This window comes from Balaenoptera acutorostrata, chromosome 2 (genome assembly GCF_949987535.1).
Source record: "Balaenoptera acutorostrata chromosome 2, mBalAcu1.1, whole genome shotgun sequence".
Taxonomy (NCBI): Eukaryota; Metazoa; Chordata; class Mammalia; order Artiodactyla; family Balaenopteridae; genus Balaenoptera; species Balaenoptera acutorostrata.
In genome coordinates this window covers 115,970,750-115,988,087 of record NC_080065.1, presented here as the reverse complement: position 1 = coordinate 115,988,087, position 17,338 = coordinate 115,970,750, and the positions used below count along the sequence as shown (strand labels likewise).

General features: G+C 40.6%; 1 protein-coding gene across 1 annotated transcript in view; it reads right to left on the bottom strand.

Annotated features, from left to right (window-relative positions):
- Positions 1-16,929, bottom strand: part of CHSY3 (chondroitin sulfate synthase 3) — a 297,839-nt gene extending 280,910 nt beyond the window's left edge. Inside the window, exons 1-2 of the mRNA XM_057541479.1 lie at positions 15,576-16,929; positions 12,195-12,478 (exon numbers count right to left, since the gene is read on the bottom strand). Coding sequence (XP_057397462.1) covers positions 12,195-12,478; positions 15,576-16,380 — 1,089 coding nt within the window. The 5' untranslated portion in view covers positions 16,381-16,929. The remainder of the gene's footprint in view (positions 1-12,194; positions 12,479-15,575) is intronic.
- Between the last annotated feature and the right edge of the window lie 409 nt (positions 16,930-17,338).

The following is a 17,338-nucleotide window of genomic DNA, read 5'->3' as shown; positions in this document are numbered from 1 at the left end:
CTAAAATTATCCTGCTATAAATCTACTTGTAGCAGAAGCACCTACAGTGCAATTAATTAAGACACAAAACAGAATTATATGTTCATAAATCTGAAACTCCAGTTTGACAAAGGAAGACGTATCCTAAGAGATGTGGAACATTGATCTAAAGCCATTTCAGACATAAGTGTTATAAAATAATTCTATAAGAACAACCTCCAGGGGCTTCCCTGGTGGTGCAGTGGTTGAGAATCCGCCTGCCAATGCAGGGGACACGGGTTCGAGCCCTGGTCTGGGAGGATCCCACATGCCGCGGAGCAACTGGGCCCGTGAGCCACAATTACTGAGCCTGCGCATCTGGAGCCTGTGCTCCGCAACAAGAGAGGCCGCGATAGTGAGAGGCCCGCGCACCGCGATGAAGAGTGGCCCCCGCTTGCCACAACTGGAGAAAGCCCTCGCACAGAAACGAAGACCCAACACAGCCATAAATAAATAAATAAATAAATAAATAAAGTAAAAAACCTTCCTTTAAAAAAAAAAAAAGAATAACCTCCAGGTAAAACAAATGATGTCATACAAATATGCAATAAACTGCTATCTAAAATTGTCAACTAAATTTTCAAGGAAAAGAACTTGATCCACTGCCAAATAATACTATACGATAAAGTTCCATGCTATATGCTTTAATGACCCAAAATTTGTTTTCCAGTCTTATTGCAAAAATCTACACAATGACATAAAATATTGCATAAAAGATCTGGTAAATCACACAATAAATGGAAGTCCAAATTCATAACTTAACATTTATTATGCTTTATGCTCATTATCCACTTACTGGCCTGTTAGTAATAAAGCACCCCTGTGACTCCCCATTAAATGTCTTCACAAGCTCATACATTAAGAAATGTTTTATGTATACAGACATACATTTATACTAAATATGATATAATACACATAATTGGTATGTATATAATCAACATGCAGTCTGATAATACAAGAGAGCAATACTCCTGCCTATATAATCTGGGAAAGTTGTTCAAGCTATGTGGGCCTCACTTTTCAAGTATTTACAAAGGGCTACAAAGCCATATATGATACCTGACCCATCATCTCTCACCCCTTTTCCTCTCTGATCTCACATTTTACTACTCTCCCAGCACCTTCTCAACTCTAGTTTCTCTTGCCTTCTGGCTAGTTCTTGACCTGCCAAATACATTTTCCTGGGGACTTGTCCACCTACTGTTTTTGGCTGGAAGGCTTCTCCCTCAGATATCTGCATGGCTCAAATATCATCTTCTCAGTGAGGCCCACCAAACAATCCTATTTAAAACTGCACACCCATCATCCTGCATCCCTTAGCCCCTCCCCTGCTTATTGATCGTCTTTCCCCTCTAGAAAATAAAGCAAGGACTTTTGTCTATTTGTTCTTTCTTTTTGACTGCTATAACTCCTGCGCCTAGAAAAGTGCCTGGAGTATCAGGTGCTCAGTAAGTATTTGCTGAATAAATGAATGATGAGTGAGACTCAATGTACCCAAAATAGAAGTCATTTCTTCTCTGCCCATGCCTCAAATACACCAATCACCGAAAACTACTCTTCTTCCATTATTCCCTATTGCTAGGAATATTATAATACTATCACCTGAGTCCAAAACCTAGGAGTCACCTTAAATTTTCCCCCATTCCACCCTTACATCTCACCAATCACCTACTTTGGTCAATTCTCTCTCCTCACTACCTCTCAATTCCTTCTCCTCACCTCCACTTCCACTTTGACTCTTTGATCAAGACTCATCTCTCACTTGGTCTGGGGCAATAGCCTCCTAACTGTCTTGTGTCACTATCCCTAGGCACAAGAGCATCCAATCCATCCTTCCGTGCTCCAGCCACTAAAGGGTGATCTGATCATGGTTACCTATGAAGAATTCTTCAAAGCTCCCCAATATTGAACAGATTTTTCACTCTGACTGCTCATTAGAATCACCCAGAAAGGTCTTTAACATACTATTCATGGGCTCCATAATAAGTGGATCTAAACCAATTACATCACCCCCACTAATTCTAAGAATCACTGATCTACAAGGTATACTCTAAACCTTTGAGGATGACATACAGGGCCTTTCACAATCAAGGTCTACCAGCAGCTTTTGAGCCTCATGTCTCCTGCCACCAGATATGCTTGAATCAAACACACTATTTGCTATCATGCTATTCTTCCACTTTTGCCTTCCCATGTATCCCCACTCACCTGGCAATGTCCCTGTGCATTACTTCTAGTTTGGAGGAAGCACTGCATTTTCCTGTTCTCCTTGGGAACTTCTTCCCTCACATTCCTATGTATCTTATACTTCCCTCCATTATAGCAGTCAGCTATAGCAGTGGACAAGGAAATATTTGAGAATAACTGGTTGAAATCAAAGTTATTCATTTAAGTTTTTAAGTAAGTTTTGGTTTCTGTACTCAATGAAATGGATCACTGATACTTGTTTTCCTTTTGAGCTCCAATTCAAAAAGTCATTGTTAAAGCAAACAAGTCAATGAAAACATTCCACCTATATTTTAAGAGCTCTATTACTATATAGTTATTCAAATGTAATAAATAAAACCATCAGTTAACACCTTAAGCCTTGCATGAATAAACAATGTATTTTTTTCTAAAAATGTTTTATAATCAATCTTGTATTTTTCTAAAACAAAAAAGTGATAGGGCGTCCCTGGTGGCACAGTGGTTGAGAGTCTGCCTGCCAATGCAGGGGACACGGGTTCGAGCCCTGGTCTGGGAAGATCCCACATGCCACGGAGCAACTGGGCCCGTGAGCCACAATTACTGAGCCTGCGCATCTGGAGCCTGTGCTCCGCAGCAAGAGAGGCCGCGATAGTGAGAGGCCCGCGCACCGTGATGAAGAGTGGCCCCCGCTTGCCACAACTAGAGAAAGCCCTCGCACAGAAACGAAGACCCAACACAGCCATAAATAAATAAATAAAGCACACCTAGTATAGTGTAATTAAAAAAAAAATTGATTTAAAAAAAATGTTTAAAAAAAGTGATATACGAACCATGAAAATCAGACTATGAGGAAACATACAATTGTGAGTGATGGCTTTATATTCATTGTCTTTAAATCCAGTGACTAACTCTTTGGAACAGATGAGTAATAGACATAGAAAGAAATGCAGAAGTGCTGATTCCTTTCCTATAATTTTTCCCAAAAGGAAAATATAACATTTATGGAATAGTTAAGAATGGACTGGATATTTGAAAACAGAAAATTAATAAAAAATAATTTATACAAAGGTCTAAACCCTAGAGCCACATTAGAATCACCTGGGAAGTTTTTAACACTACCCATGCTACAGGCCTCACCTGTAAAAGACTCTGATATAATGAGTCAGGGATGGGTTCCACCATCAGAATTTTTTCAAAGTCCCCCAGGGGACTCCATTGCGCAGTCAGGGCAGGAACCACTGAATCAGCACCCTCCCTACTACAGCAAAGCCCAGCTTTCAGAAGGCAGTTGCAATAAATGCTTTCCAGTCAGCATTATTTCTTTCCCATGAGAGGAAAAAAAGAATATGAACATTGTAAATTGGAAAATATTAATAATAGTTAACAGTTATATAGGAATTAGTACATGTCAAGCATTATTCTAAGGGCTTCTAATACATTGACCTTTTTATTCCTCGCCATGGCTCTGTAAAGTTGGCACTATTTTATGCCGTTCTGCTTCTGCAAAAATAACTAACAGTTACAGAATGCTTAACACTGCCGGGCATTATTCTGAGTGCTGCTATATACATTAACTCATTTAATCTTCACAACAGTGTTGTGAGGTAAGTACTGTTGTTATATCCATTCGACAGATGAGGAAACTAAGGCACTGAGAAGTTAAGTAACTTGACTAACTAAGGCCATTCAGCTCGTGAATGGCAGAGCTGGGATTTGAAGCCAGGTAGTATAGTTCCAGACTTAATTAAAAAACAAAATCCTGGTGATCTGTGCTATATAACCAGCACAAAATATATTAATATGCCATAAAATTACTAAACACGTCTTTGGTTTTCTCCTCTTCAGGAGACAGTAATACAAACGAGAGGAAGATGCTCACTTAAGAAAATTAAAATAAGAATCATTTGATCCTAGTTCCAAGACAGGCACCAATGTTGGACCCAACTGGAGCTTTCATGACTTAGAAGGAAAAAGATTGAGAAGGATGACAGAGATGGGAAACCCAACTCTGTATCAGATGTGAAAGCAGAGATTGGTTAGAAGCCTGAGTTCTCCTCCCTGGGGGCTCCATGAGAAAAAGGAAGGTCTGTGTGTCCACTGCTGATAGGACGTGCTCAATAAATGTATTTGAGCAAATGAAATCAACTGGCTTTTAAGATGTGAGATGATTGAATTCTAAAGCAGAATACGTCAATTTATTTTCACCCTATACTTTTTTTCACATTTTAAGATACTCATCATGAATATTAAATGACCTTATTTCATTTAAAATTTATGTTTGTATAATAGACTATTAGATTATTAAAACATTGTTTCATCGTTAAAATGTTGATCTTTAAATATTTTAATCTGTGCATGCAAAATTTACATTAAAATTAAATTATATAGTAAATTTAATAAATACATAATTATTTATATAACTTATATAATAAGTATAATTATTAAATTTATGAAAAAAAGACACTTCTAATAATTAGCTCAAAAGCTAGGTAACCACACTGATAACTCAAGGCTGAGTTGTTAGGAATTCTCTTGGGCCTGACTCAGGGCTCCTCAGGTGGGGGTCACCATCTGGTCCATGATCTGGTTTGATTTCTCCATTTGTAGCTGGTGTCTCTACCTTCCTCTTGCCGAGCAAAGCACAACCACAGATCTTCCCTTAATCAAGGACACAATGGCTACACTCTGGGTTTTCACCAGAGAATATGCATAATTCAAATTTCCTGTTGGCCAACCTAATATAAAACATTTGCCTGAGAAGTAATACCTATAGACGGCTCTCTGAAAAGTATTCTGAATTTTAAAATACAATCACGGAAGTTATCAAACAATGGTGTACCTGACCATAATTGTACTGTCTCCAAGTAGAATTCCTCCTGAAGAATTGCCCTTCTGCATTACAGTCTTGGTTTATATTGAGGGAATTTATTAGAAACAGCCAAGCAAATCATGCTATTCTACTTATCAAAGAAGTGGTGCTGAGTATGTGATCCCTCAGAATCCCTGTCTGCTCCATGGGGAAGATTTCTCCCAGGTCTTAGGATCAAGTCAAGCTAGGGTTCTCTTTAATGCCAGGATAAAAGGAACTCAACATGTATTTTTCCTTTTTTTTTTCTTATTTTTCTATATGTCTTCCTTTTTCCCTTATTTCTTCCCATTTTAATTTAATTTAATTTTATTGTATGTTTCTTTTATTAATCTGTATATTTCTTTAAACCATCTACTCTATAAATAAATAGCTCTACAATAAAAATGAATGAAACAGAAAGGGATAATGAAGAGTTCAGCTACCACTGACTGTGAAGAATGAGGGATACAGCTTTGAAAATTATAAATGGTGAGTGAAGATTTTAAAATCTCAGAAAATTAAGAAATCCATTTCATTTGTTAGTTCCCAAAACAATGCCGGCTGAATTTTTTAAATAAATATATTATTTTGATTCAGTTAATTTAGAAACTTGTAACATGCTTTTTGTACTATAAATGTCCAACACCTTTGCAAGACAGGCTAACATTAAATGTATGTCATGACTCAAACTGATTTATTTGTGGTTAAGCCTTATCTAGAGTATTGTTTAATAGGACAGTAAATGAAAAGAGCATGAGAATTCTGAGGAACTGCAACCCCTCAATTTTTCAGTTTACATGTTTTCCTATTGCTCAATAATATCAAATAATGACTCATATGATTCAAGACACTGATTTTATTTTAATGAAGTTTATGTTTAGCTTAAACACCTTATTAAAAGTTACTTTTAATATATTTTGTGCAAAAGAAGTAACATGCTATAGTCAAAGTAAAATGCAGTATAGTTATATGATAGATTACATTTTTTTGTATGTTGAGCACTAATTCATTAATTCACTAGCTAGAAAAGAGATTGAAATGAATGTTTCTCACATAGCTTTTTGGAAACCAAGACAAAGGAAGTGGAAGTAGAAAACTGACTTGGAATTTTTTCAGGAAATTAGAATACTTTTGATCAATTAAGGAGGAAGAGTATTCAAAGTTTTTAACTAATATGAGTGTTTATGTTATCATGGAACTCATTTCAAATTGCATGGAAGCATCTTCCAAACTTTGCATTTTTCACAACTGTTGGAAAACACACATTGTCAGAATTCAGGTGGTAAGGCATTAGTTAACAATGAAAACAGACTAGCTAAGACTACAAAACATGGAGAAACTGTACCAAGTTTGTCCTTCAACTCACAATGCAATTTTATTTTGTACAATGAAGGAAGCAGTGTGGCAGAAAAGAGATTTCATAAAATCAATGCGGGATGATTTCATCTGACAAGTGGAATGGGGATGGGAAGAGTAGGTGTGAGAAGCTCACTGCTCTTAGTTAAGTTAAAAACTAAATATGACTGAATTAGAACCAAGAAAAGACTGAATTTTTGAAAGACTGAATTTTAGGTAAAAATCCCAGACATACTTTTTCCACAGATATTAATATACTTTAGGGGCATAAACCATGTTCATGATACAGTAAAATTAGCATTACAGAAAAGGGAAGCTCATAAGTAACAGAAAGAAGCTAAGAAGGATGTGTAACAGCCCTATAAGAATGGGACAGATATTTTAACCTTAATGGTTATGTTACAAAGAATTTATATGTAGCTACATTTTTTTATGGTATAGTTCTCTGGTATTACAAGCCCAGGGAAACACTTCCAGAATATATCCTTTTGTGAAATAATGGAATTTTCTAGGGTGTTTATAGCCTTTAGGGGGCCAAGATTAGACATAAGACATTCTGGTGTAAAATTAACTCTTTAAGAAATCTATTAAAAATCTGTTTAGTCATAAGAAATGATTTTTTAAACCACAGAGAAATATTTCCATCAACATGGAACTCTGTTTTCTTTGAAACAACATTTAATTAGACAAAATAAAGATACATATTTTTTGGCTCCTTTTAACTGCTAACATTAAAAGATAAATACACACTATTTATGAAAATGACTCTTAGATGGATGAAATGCAAAACTCCCTCACAGGGAGAAGAAGAATCATTGAAATTATTTTAATGCTTTAATGTAAGTGATCTCATTAAAACAAAAACCAAAGAAAAGGAACTTCCAATTCTGCTAAGACACAGAATGAAAATGAATTGTGTGAATGAAAATGAAACAAATAATTTTTCAACAGTGAGAACTTTCTACTCCTCACTAGTCTAGTAATTTACTAAAAATACCTATAACAAAGAAAGTGTAACTGCATTATACGATTTACAACTCTAAACAGCCAACTTTGAAAAAACTAAGTGTCTGTAAACTATTTAAAATACACAACTCATTCTCACTAGAAAATTACTTCATTTCCTAGAGAATATTTTAATGAAATTTGCAACACGTGGATTATCTGACTCAAAATATCAACACTCTTATGCCTACCTGGTCCAGGCAGTTAAATTAAACATGCAAGGAGAGGCTGGTGCACAACAATAGGTCATGAAGGGACTCAAGACTGCCTGCCTCTGCTAATGGCATCAAAAAACAAAATCAAGAAAACCTTAAAACACCCCACGTGCCAAACAACATTGAAGAGCCATATGCAGCCTCCCAAGCTGCCAGATTGTAGCTCAGATAACTAGAAAAGCAGTAGCCAAGATAGAGCTCAACCAAAAATGTGAACTTAGCCAACAGTAGGCGCCAATAAATTCTAACACTCACAGAGTGTAAAGCATAGAATAATTTTTCATGATCATGCTTCAGTTAGTCATCTATACTTATACAGTTGAGATATAAATGAGTATAACAGCAACCCACGAAGTCTGTTGATTATGAACATCTGTCATATGTCCTTGAAAACTAGATGTTTCTACCTCTAGGGGAAGGAAGAATCTCAATTCTGACTCTCCAGTGGTCTCAGGTACAGAGAGAACCAGTCTGTCTGAGACCCATCAGCAACCAAAGCCCTCTTTATTCAGAAGAAGTCAAGCCATTCCTGGGCCCTATGTGTCATGTCTTGGAATATCAAGGTTGGCCTGTCATGAGCAATTAATTTACTGAGAACGTGATGAGAAACAATGCATATCAAAATGTATTTGTAATGTATTTTAATGATCATTAATGACAGAAGAAAGGAAAAGTAGATAGAGATGACAGAGGAAGAAACAGAGCAAGGGGCCAACAAGCAAGACATATTTTTCCAGACCACCAGGACCTTATCGTGAGGAAGAACGGAAGCTATTGATACATAGCACTTCCTGAAACACCTGGGAAACATCAGGAGGGGGTTCCAGCTGCCTTGAGAGACAAGTTCCAGGGTGGTCCTGTGAATTGACTGCAGAATGAGATACTACTGACTTCCTTTTCCACCGAAAATTCCAATGAAACTCAGGAAAGGGGGCTAATCTAGAAATCCATACAGTATTTTTTTTTAATGTAGATAGAGTCTGATCTGTTTGAGATTCCTTCAATACATATATTAAATAATCACTTGTTAAATAATATTTTCCACAGTCTCAAGATCAGTTATTTAATATGATACTCAAAGACTGAAGCAAATATTTGTAGTGCATGTCTGAAAGTCATCCATGTTTTATGTTTTACCAATACTGGATTCCTCATAGTTCTAAAATACTGAAACATACTCGTTTCTTGTTCTTTGCCAAAAAAACCTTACACTTGTATTCTTCATTGGAAAAAATTTTATTTCATCTGACTTTTTGATATAGATGAATCACTCATTAATAATAATTAGTAAATGAATAAAACTGATGAATCCATGTTATATGTAATATCATACATGATCTATTCAGCATTATGACAATAATAGCTAACTCCCATTGACAATTTACTACGTGCCAAATACTATGTAGAACTTTACATGGATCATTTCACCATTTCACTTAATCTTCTACAAAATCTATGAGGCAGACACCATTACAATCTCTGCTTTCAATTGAATTAAACAAGGCTCAGAGAAGTAATTTTAAAAAGACAATGAAACTAATGAGTGGTAGGTAGACTGGTGACTCAAACCCAAATTCAAGTTTATACCTCTCTCTATCTCTCTCTGTCTCTCTCTCTGTCTCCCCCTCCTTCCCTCTCCTCCCTCTTGCCAATATTATGCTTAATATATGCTTAATTATATATTATGCTTAATATATAAACAGAGAAAGTAGACTTTAATTCAGCAGTAAAGAATACTAGAAGATTCCTAGATTTTCAAATAATGTAATTCATAGTCAAGAATAGCTACACGCTATACAACCTATAATTGTAATATTTTTGTCCAATTCTCTTCCTACAAGATCTGCAAGCCTGTTTATCAGTTTTAAAAGATAACATTCCATCATGATGCTTCATTTATTCAAACTCAAAAATTGTGAACATGTTTCTGTAACAGCGCTGTTAACTCTGCAAGAACTTTTGTTAGGAGGAAAAGTCAAACAAAATCCTAAAAGCTATGGAAAGTTTAGCAAAGAAAATTCAAAATTTTAAGAAAATTCTGTTGTAGATCGTTCTTATAAAAGAAATATGGAAACATAATTACTGATGGGTTTCATAGTTTATTCTATGACCAGATGTGAAATCTCACCTTTATGTGAATGCCAACCCAGAGTGGAATAGATTAATTTTTCCATATAATGTGAACAGTAGCATAGTTGGACATTTCAAGTAACCTAAAACCCGACCTGGAAAGCCCTAGTTTGGCTGCGCCCCAATCTACCTACTCAGTGTCCAGAAAATGTAGAACACACCCTAATGTTAAAATGCTTATATATAATTTAATTGTATACTTATCTTTACTAAATTTATTAACAGATACTATTTAATATATTCCTTGGTAAAGAAATTTTCCATTATTCCTTTAAATAAGACTCAGGGTTAGGGTTAGGGTCAGGGTTAGGATTAAATCAATGCCACCTTTAAAATAAATGTTGTTTAAATAGCTCCTTTAAAGACTGAAATTCCAAAATAAAGTAAATTCTATGTAATTGCTTAGCAAAATATAAAGTCAACATTCTGAAACAGTATTCCTTTAGAAGATAACATTTTCTAATGCTAGGAAAAAATGTAGAAATTATTTTTTTCATACAGATTCTGAAGTTAGTGATGGGCAACTGTCAGTCTAAAATTCAAATGTATTGCCAAAAGTTAATGTAAATATGGTGACCATAAAGTTATATCCTACAAGACTTGGAGTTCCCTTTGTTTATCTCTTCTTTTATGTCAATTAATGAAAAGATCTAAGATTCCACTTATTCTAACAGAGAGGGTGCAGATATCTACGATTAACTCCCCTTTAACCAGAACAAATGCCTATATTATAAATAAAATATTAAATCAATTCTTGAGCATGTAGGTCACCTGAGCATATTTTACTGTCTTGGATCAGGAATGGGCAGGCTGCTATGTGAGGACTGTACCTTCACAGCAGAATCAATGAAAACTTGAATGGAGGGACATAAAAGGTTTGTTAAAACTTTCTATGTGATGTTAAGGCAATAAAGCATCAGATAAAATATAATAATTTTCCATCTTTATTTAAAATATGATTTTTTTACTCATCCATACAGAGACAATGTCTGAAAAATAATATTTTCATGTAAACAAAAATCAACTGACTGTGTTTTCCATATAAAGTATTTTTTTGCCTTCCAATTAGTTTTATATTAAATGGAGAGACAAATCTTTCTCATTGAGTTTATTAAATTACCTATTTTTAAACTATAATGTGCTTATCTACATTTTTATTATAAAGGTATACATAAGTTGGTTTTATAAAAGAAAATTAGTTTCTATAAATAAAAGGAATAAGGTATGTAATAATTTTAAATTTGCATAGCACATATTCCAAGTAACTAGTTACTATTAATACTTACTTTCTGTAATAAATATAAGAAATACTTCCCCATAGTGTAAATATCATGATGCATAAAAAAGAAAGCTAAATTAAGGAAAGTGGGATTACACTTCTAAAAGAAAAATGAATGGGACTGTGTAATCTTGAGGTATAATGACTTCACAGGGAACATGTTTTCATAAAATGTTTCTTTGATACTGAGAAAGCATGACAAATTTGAAAAGGTAAGTAAATGAGTTAAGTTATAATCTACAAAGGTATGCAGGGTAGCTAAAATACATTTAACTCCAACCACTTGAAAACCAAACTGTAGTGAAAACTGCAATGCTTTATTTAAGTGTTAAGTAACTTTTACTAAGATTAACTTTCAGGAAAACTGTTTTAAACGCAATTGCTTTTCATTTCAAAACCAATTTCTGAAGCAAAAAAACCTCAGATTATTTCGTAAAACGAATTACTACAATAAAACAACAGTTCATAACTCAGATTATTTAAATAATGGGTGCGGTTGAGAAAATGGAATGAGGGCAGACATAAAACAAAATTTTAGAGACCCAGTCATAATATTAAGCAGTTACTTAACATCTTCAGAACTTCTGTTTTTCCACATAATCATGCCTTTTAAAGTTTTGTGAATAAGTCTATTATAAGTGATATAACATTATGAGTTAATTTTTCCTATGCTTTAAAAATGTATGTTAAATTTTCACATAAGAATCTTCCAAGAAACTACAGAGTTTAACTATTTGAAAACAAAGAGATGCGATTATATACCTAACCAAAATAACAACAAACAAAGGATGAAATGCAAAAAACTACAGCCCAAGAGAACAGAATTAATCCTCTTGTTAGAGACAGGAAACGGATACACATGTATATAAACACCACTAAAGCAAATAAAGCGGAAGTAGCATCTTCCAGAGATGTGACTATATACATAAGCTGCTGCTTAAAGTTACGGGTCACGCTAATAAGAAAGCCTGGGACAGGCCTCAGCTCTGATAAGAAAGGCATCTCCCACAATCGCCCTTGTGTCCATCACTGGCTGTTGCTATCATTTTCAAGCAAATACAAAGATACAGAGAGAATAAATAGAATCACTGCCCCAGACTGTAAATTGTCACCCACCTGTAGTATGAGAACATTTTCATCACAGCTCAAGTCTTACCTCATAAGACCAGACGCACTGAGTCCCACCAAAACGTCGAACACATCTTCCGACTTCCACGTCCTCGTGAGTCGTGTACATTTCTCTGAGGCATTCACCAATATGTGGTACCATCCTCCTGAGAACCTCGCGACTGAAGATCATTCCAGGTCCTCCCATGCAGAAGTTCTCCCCAGGCTCCAGCCCCAGCTTTCCGAGTTCTTCAATATTCCCCAGGCCAGTCTGGCCCAGGTAGAGGGGCTTGCTGCTATTCAGTGATCTAAGAAACTCTTCCAACTTATCACCTACAAACAGAAAGGCAACAATCACTCCTTTTCCTAATTTCATAATCATTTATAACACACCAAGCAAGGGAAAGAACTTCCAATATTGTGCATAAACTCCCCACAAGTCTTATACAGTTGAAAAGAAGAAAAACCTCTTTGAATATTCCATTATTTTAAAAATACTAATTTCTAAATTATAATAAAATTTTCATCACATATACCTATCTATCCACCTATAAGAAATTGCATTCACCAGGAATACCCTCTTTTTTAAATGTTTGTATGAAATTACCCAATTCATTATTTTCATATCTAATTATCAATATTTCCTCTGCCAACCATCTCTAAGGATTTCACTCCTCTCAACCCAAACCCAAGAAATCTCTAGTTATTAACTCTACATTCAGTTCTTGTTAAATTATAATAAAATTTAATCAACTTTCTAGTCAATGAAAAACCTTAAGTCTGATGACAGTCATCAGATTTTTTTTAAAGGTGAAATAATGACAAGGAGAATAAAGACAGGTTTCTTAGCATGTATGAAGTAGTGATAAAATTCTCAGAAATATAATATTAATATTCAGCCCTGATTGGCAGACTACTGATACCCTGATAATTGATTTAGTTTAGTGTTTTGTCCGTAACTAAACTCAAGTCATATACAACCCAAAAGGTGTGTGTATACATATATGTATGTGTGTGTATATACATACATACATATATAGAGAGAGAAAGAGAGAGAGAATATCAAACTTGCCTTGAAATATAACACTTTGGAACTTTGGAAAGTACCCTTTTAGGAAAAAATTAACATTTGCTAACATTTATATAATTGGTTTATAGTTTGTAAGTTCATCAGGAAAAACAATTTTAAAATAAAGTTCTGTAGCTAAAACAGTTCCAAAGCATTTCGTACTCTACCAAGTGATATACTGGAATAAGCAGTCACCTTCTTTACATTCCCAGTCAGCATTTCTACCATCTTTTTTGATGAGCACAGCACGTGCAGTCATTATCTTGATCCTATGCCATGCCCCTTGGATTTCAGTGAGTTTCAGCTGACTATTATTGGGTTCTTAATACAAAATGCCTTTCATTCTTAATAGAAATGGAAAGAATATGGCATTTCAATGTTCTGAAAGACAATCTTTCAAAGCACTAAAAGATATGACAGAAGTGCATGCTGTTAATGCATTTTGGAAGTTGTCTGCAAAGTGTGGCAAACTTCTGCCAGGAAACCTTTGTGATTTTAAAGAGACACAGAAGACATGGGGACTAAAAGATAGTGGATCTATCAATTATAGATATCTACATAAGTTATATCTACCTATAAGATACTGCAATCACCAGGAATGCAATTTTTAAATGTTTGTATCAACTTATCCAATTCATTATTTTCATATCTAATTATCAATATTTTCTCTGCCAACCATCTCTAAGGATTTCACTCCTCTCAACCCAAACCCAAGAAATCTCTAGTTATTAACTCTACACTCAGTCCTTGCCAAAATGTGACAGTATTTTTGGGGGGGGTCTTATTTGTTTGTTTTTCCTTGAGTATGTAAAAGATACTACCTGAATCAGGAGAAAGCAATGAGGCTACAATTAGAGTGGTGTAAACTAATTAAGGGCTGCCCCCCTTTGACCAAGAAGCTAGGAAATGTGGAAAGAAACACAGGGAGGGGCTTCCATGGTGGCTCAGTGGTTACGAATCCGCCTGCCAATGCAGGAGACACGGGTTCGAGCCCCGCCCCCCCCATCCTGGAGGATCCCACATGCGGTGGAGCAACTTAGGCCCATGCGTCACAGCTGCTGAGCCAGAGTGCTACAACTACCGAAGCCCACGTGCCTAGAGCCCGGGCTCCGCAACAAGAGAAGCCACCGCAATGAGAAGCCTGCGCTCGCAATGAAGAGTAGACCCCGCTCGCCGCAACTAGAGAAAGGCCGCACAGCAAAGAAGACCCAAGGCAGCCAAAACACACACACACACACACACACACACACACACACACACACGGAGCCCTCCTTCAATACAACCTAGCTACTTCCCTTGTGTTCCTCTCCGCAAAGAGCAAGACTGTAAAGATTTCCTCCCGCTCTAAGGAACATTCCTCTGCTCAGTTTAGCAATCTCTGGCCAGAGCCACTCACACGCAGGGCGAAGGACCGCGCCTCTTTTAAAACGGACAAAGTTTTCTCATGCTGGGGCTGCGCGTGGTTTCGGGAAGGGCTTCCCAGCCCCTGCTTAACGCCGCAGCCACCAAGATGGACTGGAAAGGACCCAGCCTTGTGTGTGCTAGTACAGCTTGGAGCTCCTAGGGTCTGGATAATTCGCGGGCGCTGTCCCCTTTTCCCCCACCACCAATTCCTGTCAATACAGCCATCCCCTCAGGGTTTTACTGAGCTGTTGCCGGGGGCGTAAGGAACTGCTTGAGGCTGCACTGCGGTGGCTGGAAGGAGCTGTGCGCGGGAGCGGCTGGGATGCTCAAGGACTCCCATTGAGCGGCGGGTGGTGCAGAAGGAAGGGAAACGGACAGAGAAGGGTGTGGGACAGCGAAGATGATTCCTCAATCTCACCAGTTCCAAAACTAAGCTTGATCCAGTAAAAACAAAAGGATAGAGGGATAATCAAGATCACCGATCTCCAAACTGGCTCTCGCCTGCATCCTCCACCCTCCTTTTCTCCACCGAGGACACGCCCCTCTGGACCGATTAGGGAAACTACCACCACCTGGGGCTTTCAGAGCAGTGTAAAGTGGGAACAGCCTCAGGCTTAACCCCGAGGTCCCTTTCCTCGCCTTCCTACGTGATAAAGAGTAGTAGCAAGAGGTGGGTGGAAACCAGAGCAGCAAGAGTGAGGAAGGCGAAAAAAGCTGGGCAGGTGTGAGGAGGGTCCAGACCGCAGGAGAGGAGGAGGAGCGGACTAGGAATGGTGGGCGGAGGCGAGCGGGTGTGGGGGGGGCGACCGGCTGGGGGCTGCAGGAGCCCGGAGCACGTGCTGGCAGAAAAGCAGAGAGGGGCTGGCCAGGGATAGGGGCTGGGCAGGGATTGGGGCTGGCTGCAGAGAAAGGAGTCGGGGAGGCGGGGAGACGGGACAGCAGGGGCTGGGAGGTCACCTTTAATGTAGACATCGTCGTCGGCGCGCATGAACCACTCATACTTGTCCAGGTAGTGGTCGTGCATGTACTTGATCATCATGAAGGACTTTTTCTGGGGAGGGTAGGAGTCGTCCACCCCAGGCAGCGCGATGACAGGCAGGGGTGGCGGGGGGTGGCCAAGCCCAGCGTTGGGGGGCTGCTGGCTGGAAAAGAACTCCACACGGCCGGGGATAAAGCGCGCCCAGGTCCGTTGCACTGCCAGCGCGCGGCTGCCCAGGTACTTCTGCGCGGTCATCACCCCCACGTACAGGAAATCCCGGGGTCGGGAGCTCCGGGCGGCGGCGCCCCCGTCCCCGCTGCCGTTGTGGCTACTCCCCGGCCGACCGCCTCTCCGCTTCCCAGCCGCGTCTCCATCCTCCTCCTCAGGTTCCCCTTCGGCCACAGGGGCTCCGGGGAGCCCCGTCGCGCCTTCGGGCTCGCGTCCTCGCCGCCGCTGCTGCTGCAGCGGAGGTGGCTGCTGCCAGGGGCTGCTGCGAAAACTGGTTACCCCCGGCGCTGCTTCAGGCAGCTGCGGCCCCTGGAACTCCTGGCGCGCTGGGGGCGGCGACTGCTCCGGCCACTGCCGGGCATAAGGCTGGGGGAGCGGCTGCTGCGCGCCGGCGCCAGCGGCCGAGCGGCCGTAGTAGGAGCAGAGGCTGGAACCGCGTCTCTTCCTCTCGCTCAGCTCGGCCACTCTGGGGGCGATGAGCCAGGACGCAGCAGTGAAACCCAGCACCAGCCCCAATGCCACGCTCATCCACGGGCGGCGGGAGCGCACGGCCATCGCGGCTGCCCCGGGCGCTGACGCTGGCTGAGCGGCTACGGCGCTGCGCAAGGGTCTGCCGCTTCACACCCGCCCCTCCTCCGCCTCAACGCCCCCAGCCCCGGCCGCCGCCCGCAGCACAGGCTCTGACGCCGCCTCCGGGTCGGAGCGCTCCGGGCGCCTAGCCGGCGGCGCGTTGCAGCTGCCGGCCGAGCTCCCCGCTCCGAGCGAGGGTCGGGAGTGAAACTTCTCCCGGCGGTGGCGGCGGCAGCGGCGGCGGCGGCAGCGAGAGGAGCTGCAGGAGGAGGTGGAGCGGCGGCGGCAAGGCGTCCGCTCCTAGGCTGCCACCCTGTCACTGGCGCGCCTGGTCCCTCCCTCCTCCCTCCTTCCCGAGCCCCCGCCCTCGCTCCCCCCGCCGCCGAGCTCCGGACTGGCCCGGAGGAGGAGCCACGAGCACCACGGCTGCCAGCCGCGGGGAGCGCGGGCCGCTGTATTTCCCGGTCACCCGCCCTTGGACGCCCCCCGCCCGCGCCTAGGTCCAGAGCCGGCCTCCTCTCCGGAAGGAAACGATCCCTGTCGGGCCGCCTCCGGCTTCCAGCGCCGACGCCCCCTCGTTCCTCCTCCCCCGGTCCTAGTTCTCCGTCCCATTTCCCGTCCCGTCCCGCCCCTCCGCCAGCCTCGCAACACCCGCGTCCGGGGGCTCCGCCGCCCTCCTCCCAGCGCGTCGGCTCCACTGACCTCATCAGCGGAGCTCGGGTCCCAGAGCCCCCGACGAGCGCCCGCAACTCCCTTCCCGCTCGCCTCCCCCAGCCCACAGCCGGTTACGTCCCGGCGTGACCCTTCCCCATTCTGCCCCGCCCAGGTCCGCCCAGGCTCCTGTCTTCGCGTTTTCGGTGCTTTTCGCGTTTGTCTCGCGGCTGCCACTTCGGGTCTACTCTCTCTACTCCTTATCCCGCTCACTGTTCAGGAAACCATCTGT